The sequence below is a fragment of the Astyanax mexicanus genome, chromosome 17, assembly GCF_023375975.1.
Source record: "Astyanax mexicanus isolate ESR-SI-001 chromosome 17, AstMex3_surface, whole genome shotgun sequence".
NCBI lineage: Eukaryota > Metazoa > Chordata > Actinopteri > Characiformes > Acestrorhamphidae > Astyanax > Astyanax mexicanus.
In genome coordinates, this window is record NC_064424.1 from 27,571,841 (window position 1) to 27,595,735 (window position 23,895).

Sequence of the window (23,895 nt, forward strand, 5' to 3'; positions counted from 1 at the left end):
CGCCCACCTCTAGTGATGATCTCTTTTAATTTCTTCACTGTGCTTTACATACACCACAGCGAAGAGACTGGCCAACCACTTTTGTGAATATCAGAGCCGTGAGCTAACAGCCAATCAGTTTAGGAAGCGGAGCTACAGGCAGCCAATCGTATTTTCCTTTGGGGAAAACACAGAGAGGCTGAGGGAAGGCTGGGAGCGGCTCAGTTCTTCATAACTCCTTTGTGAAGAGGGGCTGGAAAATGGGGCTGGAAATTTATTTGGATCTGGTTTCGCAGCCGTGTCGCGCTGTTTACCTGTTTGTCAGAGCGGCCAGCATTCCGTTTGAGTTTAAGAAGATTTCCCTGATGGCAGGTGGGCAGAGCAGAGCTTTACTTTTCTAGCGAAGTTTTTAGACTTTTAGCCCAGACTTTCCATTAGCCAGTGTTAGTGTGGGGAGAAGTGCAGCATCTCAGTCTTGCTGCAGTATTTCACAGAGCGGTGTCTGGATTTTTATGGTAAAGTTAATTATTATATATGGGTCATGGAAGCAGTGTTTGATCTGGATTTTAATGCTATGATTTATAACCGGTTCAGTCACTCATTAGCGTGACTCAGCATTTTTATCTTACATAAACCTCCAAAATCAAATGAAACATAGACTTGTTGGTCAGTAGTTGGATTTTTTTTTCACCTGGAGGACGAGCTTTCAACAGCATATTAAAACTAAATAAAAAGACATCTACTGAATTATTGTGTCGTCTGAAATTAAGGGTATAAAATCCTGACTTTTTTGTAGTAAATGTCTAGAGAAGCCTTTCTACTTTGAGCACTACATTTAGGACACTGGTCTAAGGATTTGATAGTATTCAGGGACAAGAACATTAGTTAGGTCAGGATGTTAGTTGATCATATCCCCCTCCCCCACCTTATCCCCAGCTCATCCCAAACTCAACCCAAACTTCCCATCATATCCCCAGCTCATCCCAAACTCATCATATCCCCAGCTCCAACCCAACTCCCCATCATATCCCCAGCTTATCCCAAACTCCCCATCATATCCCCAGCTTATCCCAAACTCCCCATCATATCCCCAGCTCATCCCAAACTCATCATATCCCCAGCTCCAACCCAACTCCCCATCATATCCCCAGCTTATCCCAAACTCCCCATCATATCCCCAGCTTATCCCAAACTCCCCATCATATCCCCAGCTTATCCCAAACTCCCCATCATATCCCCAGCTCATCCCAAACTCCCCATCATATCCCCAGCTCATCCCAAACTCCCCATCGTATTTCCAGCTCATCCCAAACTCTCCAGCTCATCCCGAACTCTGCAGCTCATCCCAAACTCCGCTTCTTATCCACAACTCATCCCAAACTCATACCAAACTCCCCATCATATGCCCAGCTCATCCTGGACTCCCCAGCTCATCTCAAATATGGGTGCAACGAAAATAACAGAATGCATTCATTAGTATGTTAGTATGTTAATTAGTATTAATAAGTGTCCACATTCTTTTGGACAAATATTCAATTATTTGTTCCACCTTAAATGCTGAAGAGTAAAATGACTGTATTTATGATATATTATGATTTCTCCTGGCATTGCTGCACTGTTAATAGTGCACTATTTGGTGAGACCAAAAATAAGAACAGTAAGCATAAGCATAAGGGTCTATCACACTACTCACTGTCTTCTTATCCACACCCTGGCTACTTTTTAAATACTGAATCAGTTATACAAATATTACTCCTGATTGAAAAAAAACATTTAATGGGTTGCCCAGGATCTTAGTGAAATTCTTAAACTTCACAAACCCCATTGCATAGCCGCACAGTTAATTCACAGTGTGCTGGACAACTGTTCCTCCAGTTAGTAAGAAATGCAGGAAAAGACCTTTTACTCCTAAAGCTAATGAACTCTGGAACAACAACTTACAATCCTTATAAAGTGTCTCCCAAGCTCAAGCTGGTGCAGTTGGTTTACCAACTTAGCTTTGAACAGTATAGGGATTTTTTCTGTATACATTTGATGGTAAACAACCTGTCGAAGCTAGTCAACCAAGCTACTCATAGAGCTTGTTAACCAACATTTAATGTACTGATGGATGAGTTAGTGCATTTCTAATGAAAATATATTATATTCTGGTCTATATGCTACCTACATTTTAACTTACTGGTTTTCCAGTATAGGGTATGTTTCTTTCCATCCACTTTAACCATCATATACCAGTTTAGATAATCTAAATCAAGCCCTATCTCTGGACCCCCCCCCCCCCCCCCCCTGTTTTTATATTGTCTTGCTCTGGATCCTGGTGTTAATTTTCACAGCCCATGTCCATGTAGTTATTAAGGCCAATGTTTTTCATCCTTTGGGCTTTGGTCCCCCAGTCACTTACTATATATTTTCTTAATATAAAATTCCATCCAATATATAAAGATATTTAAACAAATATAATTTACAATGTGAAAAAAGACTTATATTTAGGTCAAGCTTATTGATTGGTCTGGCACAGTGCTGTAACATGACCCATAAAGCAAGCTGGTGGATTAGCAAGATAGTTGTGTTTCTGTTTTATACGGTGTAGGTGTATAAGAGTTTTACACATATTAAACAAATAAATAAAAACAACAAATGAATCACAATGAAAGATCAAATTCAAACGTTAATTCTTGGGCTGTGGGTTGGGGAAAAAACGTTGTGAAATAATAAATATTACAAAACAGGTTAGGTTAGGATTCAATAAAAAACAGTATATTGTGATACTGGAAGCAAGGCACTTACTTAGGTACTAAAAGAAACATTATCTACAGACCCACAGAGTAAAAAATTAAATCAATACAGAATTACTAAACAAAATATTGAAATGGTTCAATTTGTCTATATAGTTTAGTAGGCTTCATTGATTGTTGAGCTGTATTTTTTTGTATTTGGTACTTTCATTTTTTTTCTTTGAGCCGTAGAACATTTTTTGGTGGGAAACCCCTGTTTTGGCCTGAAAGGACTTTACACCAGTTTAATCCCCTCTCACACTAATACTGAACAAAAACGCCTATTCACATCTTCATAACTCAAGACCTGCTTTTACATTCACCAGGGTTTTTTCATTATTTCATTCTACTTCACTGTGACCTTTGTGACCTAAACCTAAATAAAGCTGAAATATTTTATCCTCAGGTGAGCAACACAGTGAAGATTTCAGCAAGATCAACATTCTGAAGAAAGTCCCCGCAATTAGAGATGGAGACTTCTGCTTGGCAGAAAGGTAGTGTTTTATCGAGATGCAAATGTTTTTATTTTTTTTTCATCTGCATGCACTTACACAGATTAAAGGTGTAATAAATAATTTCTTCCCTGAACTCCACTTTTATCAACTATGCAAGTTTTTGTATGATTTAAACTCATCCATGTTTTCCACATTATTTTTAAAAACAGGGGATTTTGGCCTCCCATCCATGTGAAAACGTTATTTTGGTGACTGAAAACAGAACAATTCTACACAGTTCTACAAATAGCACTAGGGTTTTGCATGTTGATATATGGATAAGTATAAATACTGCTCTATTACAAATGTATAATACTCTGTTTAGATTTAGATTCATATTCATTTTGTGACTTACATAGTACACAACATGTATTGTATTGTGTATTTTGGATGAAACCTTTGTGTTTACTTGCTTTGTGCATTGTTGATGTCTCTCTTCATGAGGTAGTATTACCTCATACATGGCTAACATGCTCATCCGAGCAGTTTGTGGATGTCTGTTTAGAAAAGCAAAGATGTTCAAACATGTAGGAAGGGATTCTCTGATAAAAATATTTGAATAAAGTTTGGAGTGGCTCAGCGAACAAAGACTAACAATATGACTTGAGGATTGTAAGTTTAATCCTGGTTTCTGCTACTTCCATGGTAAAAGTCAAAGACTGACCATTCTGTCTCTGGGTAGGTAGTCCTTTCTTCTTATCACTGACTGTTTTTGCGAGCTGATATATTTATATGGGCTCTGATCTAATTATCTGCCTTGATTAAAAGCAGTCCAGGACAAAACTTTACATATATTTTTAGCTTGAGTAAGTGGGGCTGAATTGTTGTTGGCTGGAAAAGACATTAGATTTTTGTGACATTAAAAAAAACAAGAATTCCAAAATGGTATGAGCTTTAAACGGGTGTTTTCACACTTGTTCCGATTAAATCAGTTTATGGGGTTGGAAAAAGTTTGGAATGCATTATATGCCACTATAGAACGCTTGGTATGTAGAGTTACATAATAGCATGTATTGTCTCTTGAACTATTCCTCTAGTCAGTTTGTGAGGAAATCACTGTCATTAAGACACAATTTACTACTGTTTCTTCTGCAGCGTTGCCATTATGATCTACTTGGCGGAGAAGTACAACACCCCTGATAACTGGTATCCCGCTGACCTGCAGAAGAGGGCACGGGTGAATGAATTTCTGTCCTGGCAGCATACAGCCATACGTCCCCATGGTGGCAGGATGCTCTGGCTAAAGGTGAGAGGTCCTCGGCAAGGATACAGTCAAGTTTTACTGTGACCAATGAGTGATTAAAGTAAGATTTCTTATATTTCTGTGTTTTCTTTTTTTAAGAATAATCTCGAATTGTGAAGCAATAAATCGGCAAGTGTGTTTTTTTCAGGTCATGATTCCAAAGGTCATGGGTGTGGAGGTTCCTCAGGAGAAGATGGATGCAGCTTTAGAGGATTTGGACAGCTCTCTGAAGCTGTTTGACGAGAAGTTCCTTCAGGACAGGCCTTTCATTGCTGGAGACCAAATCTCACTGGCTGACCTGTTTGCTGTTGTGGCAATCATGCAGGTACTCAGTGGACTTATTTATTCATATGCCAGATTTTAAGGTGGAGTTCATTGTACATTTTTTTTGCATGTTCAACTCAAAAAGGTTGGTTGACTGAGTCATGAATGCTTTATGTTTTTATACTGACAGCTCAGTTCCTCAGGTACCGCATGCCTTTAGTGATAGTTATAATAATCAAAACTGTGGAGCTTATTGTGTTGTCAGCAATGTTTGCTATCTCTGCTGATACCCACTGTACTGGGCTGAGTGCTTAAGTTTATTTACTCTTAAGTTTATTAGGTACTCTTAATTGTATCCCAGTTAGAGGTGTGCCGTATTGTATCATATGCAATAATATCATATAATACCCTGAAATATCGTGCCGTATCACCACCCCTAATTATCACAACAGGGTACTACTTTTTTGCTGTTTTTAACAAAAGAAAAATTTACACTGTTCTCTTTTTTATTATATATCTACTACAGGCAGATTATATCTGTCCAGTATCATTTATTTTACTTCAGTCCTGGATATATGGAGATATTTGGAGTGCTTTATTAATATCATGACATTCTGGATCATTGACTTCTCTTACAAATCTGATAAAATTCCTGTATTTTTTAACATCTCAGTTAGGGGTGTGCCATATCATATCGTATTCATAAAAAAAAAATCTTAATTTTGTTGCAGTAGTGTATTCCTAAAATATATATATATTTTTATTCAATGTTTTATTACAAAATCAAGTGCATCGTTATCGCAAAATACCATGAAATATCGTGATATCATTTCAGGCCCATACCACTCCTAATCCAAGTAGTACTAGCTTTGCTTTTTTAACAAAGCTAGTAAATTACATTCTACAAATTTCTGTTTGCAACATTTATTTAGCTTTCAGAACAGATTTCAACACTGGCTTGAGCATGAGATGTAAATTGCCATCTAGCATCTCACAAATGCCTCTATAGTTCTAGTTCTAATTACGATATTACTTAAATTTGTCCTACTATCATGAAAAAAAAAATGAATACAAAAATGTTCAATTACAGCACTTTTCATGGCAATTTTAATGCCAATGTAGTTTTGAGCATTATAGAGATACTCTGCTTATCTTGGATCTAGTTCCCTGTGTCTTCGTGCTCACTGTACGGCTTATCCTCATTAAAAGGTTTGCTACACTAATTAGTGCTGCCACTAATTTGTCTCCCATTCTGTTTCTCTAGCCGGTTGGTGCAGGTGTGGATGTGTTCGAGACAAGGCCCAAATTGAGTGCCTGGAAGGATCGCGTTCGGGACGCTGTGGGCAGTGAGCTGTTTGATGAAGCCCACCAGGGCATCCTCTCAGCCCAGGAAGTGGCTAAAAGCATGGATGGCAACAAAATGCAGCACTTCAAAGCCAGAATCCTTAGAACATACCTGTGAAGATCCAACATAAAGCTGTTCTAACCAATAGCTACTGACCATCACTGTGTAATCTGATCATGAGTGGGATGTTATGAAAGGCAGAATTTCTAAAATTAACAGTGCAAATCTTGGATATACTTTACTGACTCAACATGTTCTCATAAACTTCACTTTTAAAACGAATGTTTTTTAATGAGGTATGTGAGTTTGGACAGCCAAGGTATAATGAACTTTATGTGCACTTTCTTTAGGTGTACTGTATAGGTTTGATCCTAGTTAGGGTATAAGTTTTCTTTTTATACTATGTATAGGTTTTATGTTTCTGTTCCTGCACGGACATGCCATGTCATAGGAGAGGAACTAGTATTTTGTCCCATGACGTTTACCATGTTTTGTGGAAGCTCGATAATGCTGCACTGACTTGTGAGGAATGTGCATGTCAAACCTGCTGCATTGAATGATTTCTGCCAGTAACTTGTCCATTGTTAATTTGCAAATACAATTGTAGCCAGAAGCTGCTGGTCACAATCATTATGCAGTACACTGTGGGTGCTATGGACTAATGGATTACCAATAAATGTGTAATTATGGATTAAGGAAGGTTTAATATACCACCCAACTGGCACCTACTACCAGTCCAGAATTTAAACTCACTCACAAGATAACACCTTACATTTAATATAGGTGTGGGCATTTCCACACGTCAAGATCAGTTGTCTGTTGTCCCATGACTTCTGGCATGTTATTGTGCATTTCTTTGTTTAACTGTGTTGTAAAATGTTCCTGGGATCCCAGATCAGAGCTAATAAAGATACTGTGTAAGGTCTGCACGATTCCAGTGTTTTCTTGAGCCACTCATTTTAAAAATAAAATTTTAAATACTTGTACTTTTATCAACATCCATCTCAATGAGCCAACACACCATGGGTTTTGCAGCATTGTTCCTGAAAGTTTTCTACCACTTCCAGAGGAAAGAGCTGTGCACTGTGTGGGCGTTTTTTTCTCCACAAGAAATATTTGTCTGATTTTTGGCCTATTTCCAGCAATCACAGTGACGTTTACATCTGCTTGGCACGAATAGAGAGCAAAATCACGCAACTGTAATTTCTGCTCATGTGGTTTGTTGAGTCACCTTACTTTGCCTATTACACCAAGTAGTTTTCTGATTTTGTTAAAAATGATGGTGTGTCCCTAAAAATATGACTAAAACTAAAACATTTTATGGCTTTGTTTAGACTGCTGACATCTCTGTTGAGATGACTTTCCATACTGTTATTTTCAAGTGATCAAATGTCTGTAAATCACAAATCAATCCAGCGTGTGTGGCTTTGGAAACGAAATGGATGTCTGTAACTAACCCATGGCATTCTTCATGGACCCATGCACTTCTATCACTCTGGGTTTGATGAGGTAGATTTGTAATGCTAAGTGATGCCAAAGACAAATTGAAATCAGATTTGAGTGTCCAGACTAAGACACATTTGTACTAATCCAATTCTAATCACATTTTAAACCACCTTCAAATCTTGAGCTGACTTGCATAATTTGGCTTTTATGTGTTTTTGTCTGTCCAGAATATTAAAAATCTAGATAAAATCTATATACATATGAAAGATCAGATTTGGTCTGAAAGCCTCAGACCAAGTTTAATAATGACTTCTGCATGCCATGTTGTGCCCCCAGAAAAGAGGCCCATGATTCTTTACTGTGATTAATCAACACATAACCATATAGAAGGAGAAGTGTGTGGGACATGAAGAGGCCCAACATTGTTCAACAGAACACAGCTTACTGTTAGCTATACTGTGTTCATTACGATAAGCCGGTCAAACAATGGAAGTTAATATACAGATGACTTGGTAAAAACTGTATTTGTTGTGTTTTAAGCACCACACCAATAAAGAGCTCACATGTGAGGACTGTCCACTAGGTCAACTCTATCCCAGCTCTTCTCCTTTTGGGCCGGTTGGATGGACTGAGCTTAACTTATCTGCCTACCAGCATAAACCACTATTTTCGGAACCCTCTAACTTCTGTTCATCCATTTTTGTACACCATCTAATTGAATAAGGTGCAAATCTAAACCTTACCTGATTGTCCCACTTCTACCAATCAGCAGATCTTTTCTAAAAAATTCCATTGAAGTGCTCTATTTTTTTTAACAGTATGCCTTTTTTAGTTGGTTTTAATAAATAGAATTATGTAACTGTGCAATTAGAAGTTTATTATTATTACTTTGTAGTTGTGGTTAGTGCTTTGATTTTGCCATGTTATCTCAAGCATTTGACAAAGGTGTACATTTCCAAGACTGGGGGAAAAACACTAGTTATTGTTATCATTGCTCTAAACAAACAAACAAAAAATAACACTTTTGTAGTGTCTTTTTAAAAGAATGTTTTCTAAGATAAAAAGAAAAAAACTTGAGCTTAAAAAAACAATTGGTGCAGACAACTGGACAGTTGGCAAGGCCTGCAGGGGGTTCCAGGTCAGTAAATATCTATACAGTCAGTGGTCCGATTAGGGTACAAATCAGTGGTGGGTTTGGGCTGATAAAAGTGAATATTTTAAAATACAAAAATGCTTTCCCCACAGAGAAAACAATTCCCTGATTTTCATATATTGGCATGTTGCTATAAATATTTAGCTACATCTATCAGCTGGTATATAAATGCAATTATTCAACAAACTGGTAGATCTATTAAAGGAAGAATAGTAGAAGATGTTTGTTGTCTTTTGGCTAATTTTAACAGTTAAAATAAAAAAAAGTTTTTAAACTTTTTAAAATTATCTTATTTTATACATTACATTTTACATGAACTAAAAGTGCCACACATTCTTAAAAATATGTATACTTTGTGGAAAGACTTGAAAACCATAAACTAAACATTTTTTCATAATTTGTTATTTGTCTGTTATGGACAATGATATGACGCAATGTATTAACATTACGTTCTTTATACACAAGTATAAATTCTGTAAAATAGCTTCTAGTTGAGATATGTTTATTCGTCTCATAACCCATAAACAACACCAAAAACATTTTAGTAATGAACAGTGTTCTTAAATGTTATGTTTATTATTTTTAACATTGTAAACTTATGTATATTTGTCCCGTCTTCGCATTTATTTTAACATTTTCTTTTTCAGGTTGAACCTCACCCCCCAGCAGAATAAGCTGTGGGCCCTACTTCAGAACTGGAACACATGGGTATAACAGGTAGGTATTACAGGTATTAAGTGTTACAGGTAAGTATTAAAGGTTAGTATTACAGGTAAGTATTACAGGTAAGTATTACAGGTAGTTATAACAGGTAAATATTACAGGTAAGTATTACAGTACTGCTGATGATGAGCAGTTACATTGGCCTCATCACAGTTAGTCTCTAGACATTTTTAAGGCAAAGTCTCTTGTTTCCAGTAAAATCTTAACAGAAGTAACTGAGATCCCTGCTAGTTAAAAAACAGCTCAAATCCAAGTTTGGCCATGCATTGGCCACATATATTCAGCCTAACGAAATTCTAGTGGAGTTCAGAAGTGATGTTAGAGGTGATTTTAGAGGTGAGTGTTTATAGTGGTAACAGCGCCGCTAGCCGGTAGTTCGGTATCACCGCTTCCCTTCCGCAGTTTCTCCTCAGTACACGATGGCCGCCGCCTTGAGGGGAAGCCTTGTATCATTGGCCAAGGTGAGTGCTGACTTTCAGCCATGTGAACAGACTGTGAATCATAGTCTTTCTTACTGTTTTAGAGAGAAAACTGACATTAACTTCAGCTCTCTCTGACACATTCCAGTTTACTAGATGGTTATAGAGACTAATGCCCGGAGTTTACATCACTGTTACTGAACAGCATTAGCTAACTAAAGCTAACGGGGCGAGCTAACTGAGAAACATAGTAACGATACAGAAAGCTCTGACTGGAGGTTATGATAAACGTAATTTATTCTGACAGTCCGCTCGGGTCAGCTAGTTATCCTGCTAGCTTATGTTTCTGGAGCTATGTTTGTGATCATTGTTCTCAGATAAAGCAGGACAGACTCTGGGGCTGACTTAGCCGGCGAGCTAACGGGTGCCACACGTTTATTGTAGCAAGTAGACGAAAAGCTAACTACCCAAATAATTTAGATTAGTTTAGGTGGCTTATCTTATTGTAGCTCTTTGTGTTTAGCTATTTATGTTAAAGTGAAGATCCCCACTGTAAATAGTACTACAGTATGATTATAGGTTTTACTTAATACCTCCACTTGTGTTTGCCCAAAGTATTTAAGAATTTAAAGGAAATAAAGCTATCAGGATATATTTTGGCTCCAATGTTCTAACAAGACATTTAAAGCTTAATCAACTAATTTCAGGTAAAACATCTTGAGTGTTATCTTTGTGTTAAAAGCAGGATTTCTCATCTTCCTGTCTAATGTTAACATATTGTCAACTAACTCTTCTGACACTGATTCGTATTAAAATATTATAAGCACTAAAGGCAAACAATTTCCATTAGCTATAAATAAGTTTTTCCCAACATTGATTTGCAACTAATTGTATGCTATTCCCTGTTTAGTGTGCTTAATTAGTGCTTCTTTCTTTTACTTTTTAGCATAATGTAGTAAAATAAAAAGAAACTTGGTAATGAAGTGAATTTAAACTGACAAGTCACTCAAAATTTAACTAGATTCACATTTATTTCTTTACAACAGCGGTAGTACCATACACTGGACTAACACTGATTTTGGTATCTTTTGAAAAGGAAAACAATAATTAGAAAAGGTGTGACAGTAAATTTCAGAGTATAAATGATAATCTTTAAGATTAAGATGAAAATTGGACAATTAAAAAGTTTGTACAGAGCACGAAAGTAAAATAAAATACTTTTTATCTTGCTAAATTACAGATCAGATACACTGATCATTAGGGATCTTTCTTGTTTTTTTTTTCTTAGTTTAGGTCTGTATTTGTCCTATTTGTAATGGCACATTTTTTTCAAAATGTTTTGCTTTGTCCTTGAAGCTTTCCTAAAATGATACTCTAGTCTCTGTGATATGATCTTCAGGGCAACATTCTCTATAGAATACAGGTCTGTCAACAAGTTCTTGACATCTGTTAAGCGTTGATACGGCTGAAAGACGTTCCTTTCATTTTTTTATCGCTTTTACAACAGGCAGTGACAAGAATTCACCCCTTCTGACTTTATTCTTACATGTGGTAACGGCATAACCATGCTTAACTTCTGGACAGTTACCCAAAAGTAACAGTATGTTGATGCCTGCCTTGTGTATGTTGAATATAGAGTCAGAGTAGTAAGACCTAAAAGTTAACTAGAATTATAACCTTTGTTCTGTTGACCCCCACAGGGCCTGAGTGGTGCCAGGTTACAGCCGCTCTGTGTCCGCTCGCTGAGCCTGACCTCCAGTCGTAATGCCTTGGAATCTCCTCCAGCGCGAGCTGACAGCACCTTCAAGGTCACCATGGTACCAGGTGATGGGGTTGGACCTGAGCTCATGACTGCTGTCAAAGAGGTTTTTAAGGTAGGCCAGACTTACCTGTATTCCATAAAACATCCTCACTCTGTTCTGCCATGTATAGTCTCAGGGCATGGCAGAGCAGATTTATCTGGAAGTCCACTGCCCTCAGCTTTTGAGGTAAAATTCTGAAATGTTTATATTTGGTAGTAGTTTTGCTTTCTTTCTGGTGCAAAAAGACTGCCAACCTCTTTATGTTTACTACAAATATGCTACGCCTAAATATTATTTTTAATTGTTGCCTTTCCAGTATTGTGCATAGTTCATTACAGCACTTCAGGTTCCATAAAACATGGCAGGAAACCTCTGGTTCTGGAAAGGAGCTTTCCAGATTTAACTTGCTTGTTAATTTATAGTTTTGTAGGTGCACAGAAAGCAGTGATTTAAAATCAGCTGTCCTATCTTTCATATGTAGATTTCAGTGCCAGTACAGAAGTGGAGGAATGCTGATGCTAGGTAGATGTTAGACCTGACATTGCAGATCTGCAGCTATTGCTCTGAAGACCACTTTTTCATTTTATGTCACATTATATAATATATGATAAGTCCTGGTCTTTAGACCTTGTCTTTTACCCCCTCTATTTATGCCAGTGGCTCATGATCTCTCGCTGTTTCTCCTTAGGCTGGTGATGTTCCTGTGGAGTTTGAGGAATTTCATCTGAGCGAGGTGCAAAACATGGCCAGTGAGGAGAAACTGAATGAGGTCCTTGGCTCCATGAAAAACAACAGGGTTGCCATTAAGGGTAAATATTATGAGGAGCTTATTTCTGCTCCTCGTTATGGGGTATATTGTTTATTCTGTAGCCATGTATTGCAGCTCTTGTGCTGTTCTAAGTTTTTTAGTACTGGTTCAGAATAAGCTACAGCCTACACACAGGATATACACACCTTTTCTAAATGCAGGACTTGGACCCAATCCCAATTTCTCATTAATACCCCTACACTTTGTATCACCCTTCAAAAAATATTTATAATTTTATATATATAGATAATTTATTTATGCATTTTTATATATTATTTTACTGTTATTTTACTGTGAAAATCTAATACCCTTGTAGCCATGTCTAATCTAATTAGGTTTATCATCAGTAGATGGGTGAAGTCCTTGTAATAGCCAAGTGGTGTGCTAATTTTGTGTTTCATTTGAATACAGGAAAGATCCATACTCCAATGGAGTACAAGGGAGAACTGGCATCCTATGAGATGAGGCTGAGGTCTGTATTTAATCACAACACATGATTTTTCTCCCATAGAAACGCATTGTAACAGCTTTTATATTGTAAAAGTTTTTTATATTCTCTTTGATAAAAACAATGGTAAAAACAATGTTTTATCAACACAGTGTGTTGAAAAAATAATGTGACTAATTATTATCATGCTGCAGATGTTTTGTTAAATTTTTTGTAGGCTTGTGAGATTTAGTTTTGAAAATTTGTTGTGTTATTTTAGGAGAAAACTGGACCTTTTTGCCAACGTGGTGCATGTGAACAGCCTGCCTGGTTACAGCACACGCCACAATAATCTGGACTTGGTCATTATTCGTGAACAGACGGAGGGGGAATACAGTTCACTGGAGCATGAGGTATCTACCCGAGAATATTAAATTCCTGTATATTTTCCTAACTCAAAATAAATATAAGTTTTTTTTATAAAGAAGATGCTGAGTGAATTATGGCAGATGTAAAATTTTGTTTAACAAAAAATAATAAAGCACATTTGCAGGTAATAATGTATAAATTTGACTGTAGGTTTTCAACATCCAGCAGCACACCTGATTCCACTTGTTTAATAAGATTTAAACAACTGATGAAGATTGGACAGTCCTGTTCAACAATAAACAAATACATAAAAATGAATAATAATGTGTTGCTAATGATTTACAGAGTGTGGCAGGAGTAGTGGAGTGCCTGAAGATCATTACCAGGGAAAAATCCCGCCGCATCGCCAAGTTTGCCTTCGACTACGCCACCAAAAAGGGCCGCAGCAAAGTTACAGCCGTACACAAAGCCAACATCATGTGAGTTTGACTTACCAGAAAGCATGCTAATATAAATACCACATGCAGACTTGTATAGATTTGTGTAAAGAACTTGTCCAGGGTTCATCAATTTTGCACATGCTCTAGGTTTTACAAGTTTTGGAAGTCTATTTTGGCTTCTTTTCTGCAGCATTCAATTTAATGGGTTTGTCAGACACCTTAGTTGCAATATTGGGAATTAGAGACTAATTTTCAAAAACAAGCAATTTCTCTTTTGACCAATAAAGTAATACTACAACAGTGGAAGCATTATTAGCATCCATAGAAACATGGATCAAAGATTTTGCTTATGTGCTTCATAAGGAACAGCTACAATTAATTGTAACCCATAGAACAGAGATTTTAGCTAAAATATGGCAGACAATACAGGGCCATATAGAGGAAAGATAACTGTATTGTCCCCACCCATCGTGCAAATGTATCTCTCTATCCGAACAATGCAATATTAATTGCTGAGATTGCTGCCAACATATGTAAAGAATGTTTGAGTGCATGAATCAGTTTAAGGTTTTTACTTGGTCTGCATATATGTTATGCATATACGTTATATGTTATATGAATTTATTTTTTCTTACATGCGTCACAATTTTGCTCAATTAATTACCTACATAATGTATCTGGGCTGTATTTGGGTTAGGGTTAGGGTTCCGCTTTAGTACTTTTATATTCTGAAGTGAAGATAATAAACCTAAAAAAGCTGTGTAACTGTTGCTGTCTAGACGTTTAGTCAGATTTTGGATGTTTTTGGATGTTTTTAATGTGCTGCTTTCTCACTGATCTCAACAGGAAACTGGGCGATGGACTTTTTCTGCAGAGCTGTGCAGAGGTTGCTGAACTTTATCCCAAAATCAAATACGAGAACATCATCATTGATAACTGCTGTATGCAGGTACACATCACATCCATGATATCCAGACATTATCATCAGTATCATCATCATTTACTTTGTATTACCTCCTAATTTTAGTTGAGACTAACTTCATTTTCAATTGCTTTGATGTTTAGCTGGTCCAGAACCCGTACCAGTTTGACGTTCTGGTGATGCCCAACCTTTATGGCAACATCATCGATAATCTAGCAGCTGGTCTGGTTGGTGGAGCCGGTGTGGTACCTGGAGAGAGCTACAGTGCGGAATATGCTGTGTTTGAGACGGTTAGTAGCTTTAAGACTTTAAATGCTGCAAAGGCACTGCAATGTTCTAGTCTAGTCTGGAAGATCAGTATTGGAGCAGAATTATGCGTGCTTTAAAGGATCTGGAGAAAACATAAATTCACATTTGAGCTCTTTTGAGTAATTGTAGGTTCTTTGATGTATTTATTAAAATGTTTATTATAATATTATGTAATAAATGTAATATTTATTCTTTTGTTGACATTAAGTAAATTGTTCCTGCCCCACTTTCATATAAATTAATTAAATGCATAGTGAATACAGCTTTCAAGTGGTGCAAGTGCCAGTGTTGGGCCAATCATCATGAGATGAGGCTTTTCATAGAGCTAGGCGATATGGGTAAAAACAAATATATAAAAGTAAGTGTGGGCGTTTCTCCTTTAAAGATCAGTGTTTAGTTCAGTAGTAAAGCTTCATGCTGCTGCTGTTTAATAGCATGTATGTTGGGTTAAGTGAGGGAAAGAGGCAGGTTGAAAATGAGAACAAGGAGGCAAGCTCATGGCGCTCATTAGAACACAGCATAGTCTATATTGGTATAAATTATATTGTCTTATATCATGTAAGAAAATATATTGATATTTTATAAAAATCTCAATATTCCACCCAGACCTAGCCTGATATCTATTTTTGCGATATATTGTCCCAGGTATTAGAGCTGACATTTAGAGCTGAAAACCCCCACATACATAAAGGTCCACATAACAGCCCATTTAAATTAATGGGCTATCCTTGCTACATAAAAGGAAATAGGCAATATCAATGAATGAAGTCATGTTCATATAGTGTAAGGTACGCCAACTTCACACTGGGTACTCTTTCAACATGTTTAGATATTTGTAATGTTAAGATGCTTTAGGGAACTGGGCGTAGGTTTTTTTTTTTTTTTTTTAAATATAGAAGTTTTTATCACCTTAATGTTCTCTTTGTCTCACCATCAGGGGGCCAGGCATCCATTTGCTCAGGCTGTAGGAAGAAACATCGCTAATCCCACCGCTATGCTTCTTAGTGCTGCGAACATGCTTCGCCATCTCAAGTGAGTTCATTCTTATTCTGCATTATACAGAACACCATGTAAACACTGGTCCAGCTTTACATTGTTGACATTGCTCTTTAATTACATTTATTGAGGCATTTACTGTGTCTTTCTTTGTCTTCATACTGCAGTCTGGAGTATCATTCCAACATGGTGTCTGAAGCAGTGAAGAGAGTCATAAAACAGGGCAAGGTAAGATTACAGCTTTCTCTGTGTATTTTAGAGCACACATATAATTACTGTCATGCAAAGATCATTGGGGGGGACAATTTAATATTTTCCCATTTTTAACTTTTGAATGTAATGCAAACCAGGAAATTTCAATAATGAATGGTACAATAGAAATGCTCTGAAAATTTTACATTAGTTTCCATTCAAATGTTAAGAAGTTTCCCCTTCTTTTTTTATTGTTTTGTGTGACAGTATGAATTAAAATTCACTCTATGTTACACTGAAAGGGGTCTAACAAGCTGTGTGTGTGTGTTTGTGTGTGTGTGTGTTTGTGTGTGTGTTTGTGTGTGTGTTTGTGTGTGTGTTTGTGTGTGTTTGTGTGTGTTTGTGTGTGTTTGTGTGTGTTTGTGTGTGTTTGTGTGTGTTTGTGTTGCATCTCATGAGCAAAAATGTATGTTGGGTTGGTGAATGTTTAGTATGGACTGTGCATGTGAAGCCATCTTATTCTGAAAAGCGAGGTCACTTCTTTATTAACTGACTAACAGTTGGGAAATAACTTATTTCAGAATGCTCTTATTGCCTTTCCAGTTACAGATCTTTGTGATCACTTTTAGAACTCTAAATTTATAATTAACTAATCAATTTACTCCAGTCTGTTGAAAGGCTGTTTATTGCCTGTTTGAGATGAACTGACATCACCTTACCTAACCCTTACCTAACATGTAAGATATAGGTTCTCAAGATTCAAATGCAGAATCAAATTTCTGGCTAGTTCTAAAAATATCTACATATTACTGAACTGTATTAATGTGTACATAATGAAAATTATAGCTGAGTTCAAAACAGATTATATACAGGTGCTGGTCAACGAATTAGAATAATTTGAAATAGTGCAATCATGAAATTCTTTGAATGCATTTTTTGTGCAGAAAGCAAATCAGGTGTTCACCGCACCTGTCCTACTCGTTAGACTAATCACAGAACTCGTTACCTGGAAAAATTTGCTCAGCTGAGCTTTCCAAAAGGCCCATTTAGGCCATTTAACTGTGACACTGTTGTTTTATTGAATTAGAATAATGGAGAAACCGTTTCATTGAATTAGAATAAATGCTCGAATTTTTGTTTTCTGTGAAGAGTGTTCACTGTGCAGTATAAAGTCAGGGTTGAGTAGAATTTCTAAGTTGTAAAATCAATCATGGGTAAGCAGCGCAACCTCTCAACCGGAATAGTGGCTCAAATTCAAGCCCTTCGCCAACAAGGCTTGACCCAAACTAAAATTGCTGAGCAGCTCGGCATCAGCCAGTCTTCCGTCTGCAAAGCTCTCAAGAAAAACTGCAGCAAGCGCACCAACTGTTCCGGCGTCCGAAAAACTTCTGCTCGCGACAACAAGCAGCTGAGAAAGATCGCAGTCAGCAACCGGTTCAAGTCCACTTCCGAGCTCACCGACTTGTGGAACAAGCAGACCGGCGCTGACGTCTCCAGATCAACCACTTACCGTCGTCTGCGCGAACTCGGCTTCAAATCTCGCGTTCCAGCAGTAAAACCGATGCTGAACAAGAAACAAATGGAGAAACGGCTGAAGTGGGCCAAAGAACACGGCGAGTGGACTGCTGAAGACTGGCAGAAAGTGGTCTTCAGTGACGAATCACGCTTCTGCATCTCCTTCGGTGACCAAGGTCCTCGTGTCTGGCGTCGTGGTGGCGAAACCTACAACCACGAGTGCGTGAAAAGATCCGTCAAGTTTCCCCAGAGCGTTATGGATGTATGTATGCATGTCCGCTCGAGGTGTAGGGAAACTCTGCTTCCTCAAGAAGACGGTCAATGCTGCCGTATATCAAGATGTTCTGGAAACCTTCCTGATTCCGACTGTTGAGGAACAGTTCGGCGAAGAAGACTTCATATTTCAACAGGATCTTGCACCGGCTCATGCGGCAAAGTCGACCAAAGATTGGTTCACTAAAAAACAGCTTGAAGTTTTGGCATGGCCGGCCAACTCGCCTGACCTCAATGTCATTGAAAACCTTTGGGCCATCGTCAAGCGGAAAATTCGCGACAGAAAGCCTACTACGCTGGACCAACTGAAGCAGAACATCGCCACTGCCTGGGAAGCTGTGAGTGCGGAAACTTGCAACAAGCTGGTCAAATCGATGCCGCGGAGACTTCAGGCAGTCATACAAGCCAAGGGGGCAGCCACAAAATACTGAGAAAGTGATGATTGTAATTATAATAAAAATTATTCTAATTCAATGAAACGGTTTCTCCATTATTCTAATTCAATAAAACAACAGTGTCACAGTTAAATGGCCTAAATGGGCCTTTTGGAAAGCTCAGCTGAGCAAATGTTTTTCCAGGTAACGAGTTCTGTGATTAGTCTAACGAGTAGGACAGGTGCGGTGAACACCTGATTTGCTTTCTGCACAAAAAATGCATTCAAAGAATTTCATGATTGCACTATTTCAAATTATTCTAATTCGTTGACCAGCACCTGTATATAGTTTTATAATTGTAAAATAATGGAGTAAAGGAACATGTGTACTAACTAAACTTGAATAGAATAAGGCTTTGGTTTGAAAAAGTTTGAGAGCAATAAGTAATAAAGAATTAGGTATATGTATATCTGTCTCACAATTGCACCAAACTAAGATGTCCAAAGTGTATTTATCTGCTTACAACTGTAATGCTAAGCTAAATGCCTTTTTACAAAAAGTGTATTGTCAAGCTTGATGGCTAACCCTGTGAGCTTAATTCTTTTTGGCTGTTTTGTACTCTTGCAAATCAGTTCTAATAAAGTTGATCCAAATTATTGTTAAACCTAATTATGTTCAGCTAAGTGTGTTCGCAAGCGGTGAGGACTGTTGGCAAGCTCTTTATCAGATCTGGGAGTGTGACCTGGATTTTTTTTTTCCTGTCTTGGTTGCGCTTTCTGCTTTAAAGCTTCAGATAACAGCTTGAGAATGAGCTGGGCCTGCACACAATGAGTTACCATCATTGTCTTTTTCAGTTAATATAAGGTGGTGAACCTTTTTGGGATGTGGAGTTGTCCTTTCCCCTCAAAATCAGTGTGTGTCTGTGTGTGTGTCTCTGTGTGTGTGTGTGTCTCAGGTGCGGACGCGAGACCTTGGTGGTTACAGCACTACTGGTGACTTTGTCCGTGCTGTTGTGGCCAATTTGCGTCATCGGCCTGTTTACTGAGGATCCCCTGTGTGACACCCATCTCATCCCTCCCCATCTCTGTGCTTTGCCCAGGCACCGCCCTCTCTTTCTTTTCTTTTTCCCAAACAGGCTGTTTACTTTAGCCTTTTCCGATCGGGGCTGAATTCACAAACGCAAAAAACGAAAGCAAATCTAAGTGTATTTGTTTACACTGCTTTGCTGCCCATGCTGTCTCAAACATTAGTGGTCATGTTTGGCTTTACATTTTTTCAGTAGGATTCACAGCTTCGGTAAAGTTTATAACTCCAATACACATCAAACGCCAGTAGCACTGCAGTTTCTGTTATGCTAGCCTCTTTTCACTGTATTATTATCTTTCTGTAATTTTACTGTAGGTGAGTTATTCAGCCTGCTAACTGCCAAATAAGCTCCTCATCTTTGGAGCTTCACTCACATTGCCTTGGCCTAAACCTCTTAACACTAAATCTCAGTGTGTATCACTGTACTCTGACATGTTAGCGTGCTAATCTCTAGAATATCTTGTCAGATTATTAGAGCTGGATGCAGTTAAGGTATGCTATGTTCTATTTTTCTTATATTTTGGAGCTGGGAATGGCTTCCCACTTAAGTTGACTGTATTCCAATTAAACATTCTGATAAATCACTTTAGCATACTGATTTAGTGAACAAAAAAAAGATGAAAGTGATAGACAGTATACTAGTACTGATTTTACTACTGCTGATGTTTAACACATGAGCCAGTTGGATTTTGAATTTGGGCTTGGTAAGGCTTTCCTGATTTTATGATTTGTGGGGCCTTTCAGTTCAAATTACTTGGAACTTGGAGGTTCCAGCATCCCAATTTAAATAATTTGCAGCATTATATCATGCCACTGTCCCAGCCATTATAAAAAGTAGTTTTATATTACAATGTTTGATGCTCTACCATGGCAAGCATATGACATGACAAAATTATATTTCATACATCTATTTCACATGCCCAACTCTCAAGGCAACACAAACCGCTAACCGCTAACGTCAGCTTTGCCATTAAAGTTGTTTTTGAAACATGTTTAGACAACAGCAAATGGCTCTCCTAGAAATCTTTGTCTTAAAGTCTTATATTTGTGTTCTGTGAATCCAGCTCCTCTTTTTATTTAGCTTTTTCCTAATTTTTCTTTTGTTTGCTTCTTCGAGTCACTTTCCCTCACTCTGGCCTTTGCTCTGCGCACAGATTTCTTCTAGTTTCTGTCTTGATCTTCTGGCTTCCATCTATTGCTCTCTGCAGTGCTCTTTCTATTCTACTCTGTTCCTTGGCTTATACCTCTACAAAAAAAAAATCACTTTATAACTATTTAAAAGGCCCTGTGCCATCTGGCCCTGTGTGGCTGGGTTTTTTCTTAAAAACTGGTCTCTGATATCATACTTCTGCTGCTGCTGGTGATTGTCTTCCACTGTTATGACCGAAGGTTTAAGGACACCTGCTCATCCGACAGTTCTTTTGACCCATTCACGCCGTCCATCATCTCTGCTTTGCTTGTTTTTTCTTTACTTGATGTTGAAGAAGATTTCATTGCATTTCTCCCCACGCAAACATCAGTGAAGTCAGATACTTACATTGGATGATGAGTTCTGTCACTCCAGCTTATCTTGAAGATATTGAAGGGAGCATCATCTGCATCACTTCGGACAGCACAGCTCCACAGCTTTTCAGCCTAATGCTGGAGGCTCTGCATTTTTTATCTTCCACTCTTTGGCTAAATGTTGGACACCTACTCACCCCCCAAAAAACATCAGATGTTGGATTTGATTGCATTCATCCCCACAAACCACAAGTTCTGATGTTTGATGATCAATTCTGCAACTCTTCCCAAAACTCCATCTGTATCACTCTTCTGTTATCTCTCATCTTAAGATTGTGCAGTTTCCACTAGCAGTATTTAGAGATGTCACTGTCTGATTACCTGAGAAGACAGTGTTTCTGGACCCATTTGTGATTGGATCCCCTGGCCTAGTGATTAGGCCAAGCCTGCAGGTCCTCCACATTTCACTTATCTGATTCACCTCAAAGAACACAAATGGCTTGGTCATCAAAAACTAAAATGAGTCCGCCTATAAACCGTTAAAGACTTTTATTATCAGTGACTGTGATAAATGTACATTTGATTTTTGACTTGTTTTTCATTATGTTCAGTTTGTTTTCAGTGGTTCTTGGATTGTGCACTGTAAATTAATTCAGTCTATAACTGACCTGATTTTTCCTAACAGCCATGATGTCAGACCAGATAATAAATATTAAATGAAATGTTTCAGAGTCTGAGCATGTTTAAAGTGCACCAGCTGCATTTTACAAAAGGTATTGAAAAAATGGACTAATGTAAACCCAGTACAGAATAAACTGGACTAAAAACAATCTTTTTAAATATAAAAAAGTATATATAACTTTTTTTTTATTCTTCCCAATGGAAGGCCAATTACCTAATCCCTGTTTGTCTGAATTACCCCATCACCTCACCCACAGATAGTTGGGTGAAGACCAGCACATAACTCCTCCGACACATTTATAGTCAGCCACGGCCTTTTTTTCGATCTGCTACTGATGTAGCATCACTGAGTAGTCTGCATGCTCGGGAGAAAGCATGGATCCTCAAATCCCTGTGTTTAATACACACATACAGTAAAACTTGTAGACCAATATTATTAAGGGTATACAACAACTATTGTAAACATACATAACTTAAACAAATGCTTATTACAAACTGTGTCCACTGTCATAAAGACTGTTTATGTCAACTTTGGTGTTTAGTTGACGTAAGCATTATGTCAAGTGACAGATTTTCCATGACAGTGTTTAGTCCTGAAATTTCATTGGTTGTTGTAATTTTTTGAGGTGATTTGACATGTTATGACAACGGACTTTGTAGTACAATGCACAAGGTTGGACTGGGAACCAAATTCAGACCTAGTCTTTTTCTAGACCATATTATATAGCTGTACTGTGATATAATATTTATTATTAATAGATTTTCTCAAATGGTTTTATTTGTGGGGCTGTTACTTAAGCAGTTCAACAGCTCATCAGCCGGTCAGCACACAGTAGCAGCAACGCTAGCATCTCTATTGCCTGAAACCTGTATACTTTAGAAAAATGGGAATAAACAAGCATTTTTTTAATTAGGAAAATCCAGGACAAGTAGAAGTCATTTATTTAAATTTAGCTTTTTCCATCATTCCTCTTAAATTGTGTTGTGTTTTTTTTTATATATCACGGGAAACAAGAAGTGGGCAGGCTCTCCGTAGACCAGCTCTGATTCCATGCCTATATCATTTGTTCACAATATATTAGGGTGCATTGTGGGACAGTTGCAGTAAACTTAATATTTGACACTATATTTTTGGTAAATGTTACAAAAGGGTGGAACACCAAATCAGTGCAATAAATAGCAGTCAGGGTACAGTAGTCAAAGTAATGTGGAGGTTGTTTTGGAGAGAGTTGTTTAGATATTGTGTGCGTGAGGAATGGCGGCTGTTGCGTGAGAATGTGAGATTAAAGCTAACTGAGTGAAAGACATTTCTGCATATAATACATAGTGTTTATTTAAAGGGTCACACAGTCTGTATACAGTGTTTAGTGTGTATAATCATTGTTTGTCTCTTGCCTCAGGTTCGTACAGCTGATCTCGGAGGCTATGCTACGAGCGCTGAATTCACCAGAGCAGTCATTTCTAATCTCTCTGCCTGAAGAATTACAGCACTGAATTCTCACCAACTTACTCTACTCTCCACACCTGCTGAGCAAACCGTCCACCGAGTGCTTACAGTTCTCATTCTTACTAATTCAAATCAAATCCTGAACACCAAGAAAGAATTTCGGCCTCTATTTATTTACTGTACTATATGTTTGTGCTGTATTTGTGTTTTCATTGCTATTTATTTTTATTCATGTATGTATGAATAAACTCTAATGCTTGAACTGGTGTTTTGTCTGTTATTGATACTATTGATTATTTATGTATTTTTAAAACATTTTTTTACAAATAAACTCTGTTTAGTGGATGATTGCAAGGACAATGGAAAAAAATATTTTATATTATTATTTTATTATTGTTCATTTAAAAAATAGTGTCAGGGTGGGGCTGTATTGTTTTACTGTCTCTAAAATGATAAATTATCTCAGCTTTTTCAATCATGCAGTATCAGGTTTTGACCACTAGATATATAAATTGTTTATAAATCCAAATAACAATTATCACACTTGTCCACCAGATGGTGCTGTTTATTTAGCTCATTTGTTATCAGATTTAACCACCAGGTGACTCCAGGAAGAAGGTTGAGAAATCAAGGAGAGGAGAGGAGTTGAGGAGAGAAGGAGCAGTAGCTGGGGAAATGGGACAGCTGATCCCTTTTAATAGGATGTTGACTACTAAAAAACTGAGCCAATCAAAGCACTTGTTTTTAGCTCCTTTAACACTGCACAGCCAATCACAGCTGCCGCAAACAGTCAGCAAATATATGATTATCCTATTATATGTGGATGTTTAAACTCCTGGGCTGCGTCCAGAAATTTTTGCTACTCCTCCTCTCCTACTCCTCCTCTCCTACCCCGGAAGAAGGTGGAGGAA

The 23,895-nt window shown here is 37.7% G+C and overlaps 2 protein-coding genes across 4 annotated transcripts; both read left to right on the plus strand.

The window, feature by feature from the left end:
- Positions 1–139: 139 nt before the first annotated feature.
- On the plus strand, positions 140–7,024 carry LOC103023854 (glutathione S-transferase theta-1). Its single transcript, XM_007256539.4, has 5 exons — positions 140–351; positions 3,160–3,247; positions 4,343–4,493; positions 4,639–4,815; positions 6,019–7,024. The coding sequence occupies exons 1-5, from the start codon at positions 240–242 to the stop codon at positions 6,214–6,216; spliced, it is 726 nt and encodes a 241-aa protein (XP_007256601.3). The 5' UTR covers positions 140–239; the 3' UTR covers positions 6,217–7,024.
- A 2,718-nt stretch (positions 7,025–9,742) lies between these two features.
- On the plus strand, positions 9,743–23,246 carry idh3b (isocitrate dehydrogenase (NAD(+)) 3 non-catalytic subunit beta). Of its 3 annotated transcripts, XR_455388.3 has the most exons (12): positions 9,743–9,882; positions 11,541–11,714; positions 12,331–12,451; positions 12,862–12,922; positions 13,158–13,290; positions 13,592–13,725; positions 14,533–14,635; positions 14,752–14,898; positions 15,855–15,949; positions 16,081–16,141; positions 19,223–19,366; positions 22,938–23,246. XR_455388.3 is itself a non-coding variant. In XM_007256537.3 (11 exons), the coding sequence occupies exons 1-11, from the start codon at positions 9,841–9,843 to the stop codon at positions 23,013–23,015; spliced, it is 1,149 nt and encodes a 382-aa protein (XP_007256599.3). In that variant the 5' UTR covers positions 9,743–9,840; the 3' UTR covers positions 23,016–23,246. The 3 variants fall into 3 exon arrangements, 2 of the variants coding, with proteins under 2 accessions (XP_007256599.3, XP_007256598.3); XM_007256537.3 differs by lacking the exon at positions 19,223–19,366; XM_007256536.3 differs by lacking the exon at positions 22,938–23,246 and having other exon boundaries at positions 19,223–21,578.
- Positions 23,247–23,895: the final 649 nt, after the last annotated feature.

Coding starts and splice junctions, on each gene's coding strand:
- LOC103023854 (XM_007256539.4), top strand. CDS start 240: ATGGGGCTGGAAATTTATTTGGATCTGGTTTCGCAGCCGTGTCGCGCT. Junction 3,248..4,342: donor GACTTCTGCTTGGCAGAAAG/GTAGTGTTTTAT, acceptor TTTCTTCTGCAG/CGTTGCCATTATGATCTACT. Junction 4,494..4,638: donor GCAGGATGCTCTGGCTAAAG/GTGAGAGGTCCT, acceptor TGTTTTTTTCAG/GTCATGATTCCAAAGGTCAT.
- idh3b (XM_007256536.3), top strand. CDS start 9,841: ATGGCCGCCGCCTTGAGGGGAAGCCTTGTATCATTGGCCAAG. Junction 9,883..11,540: donor GCCTTGTATCATTGGCCAAG/GTGAGTGCTGAC, acceptor TGACCCCCACAG/GGCCTGAGTGGTGCCAGGTT. Junction 14,899..15,854: donor AATATGCTGTGTTTGAGACG/GTTAGTAGCTTT, acceptor TCTCACCATCAG/GGGGCCAGGCATCCATTTGC.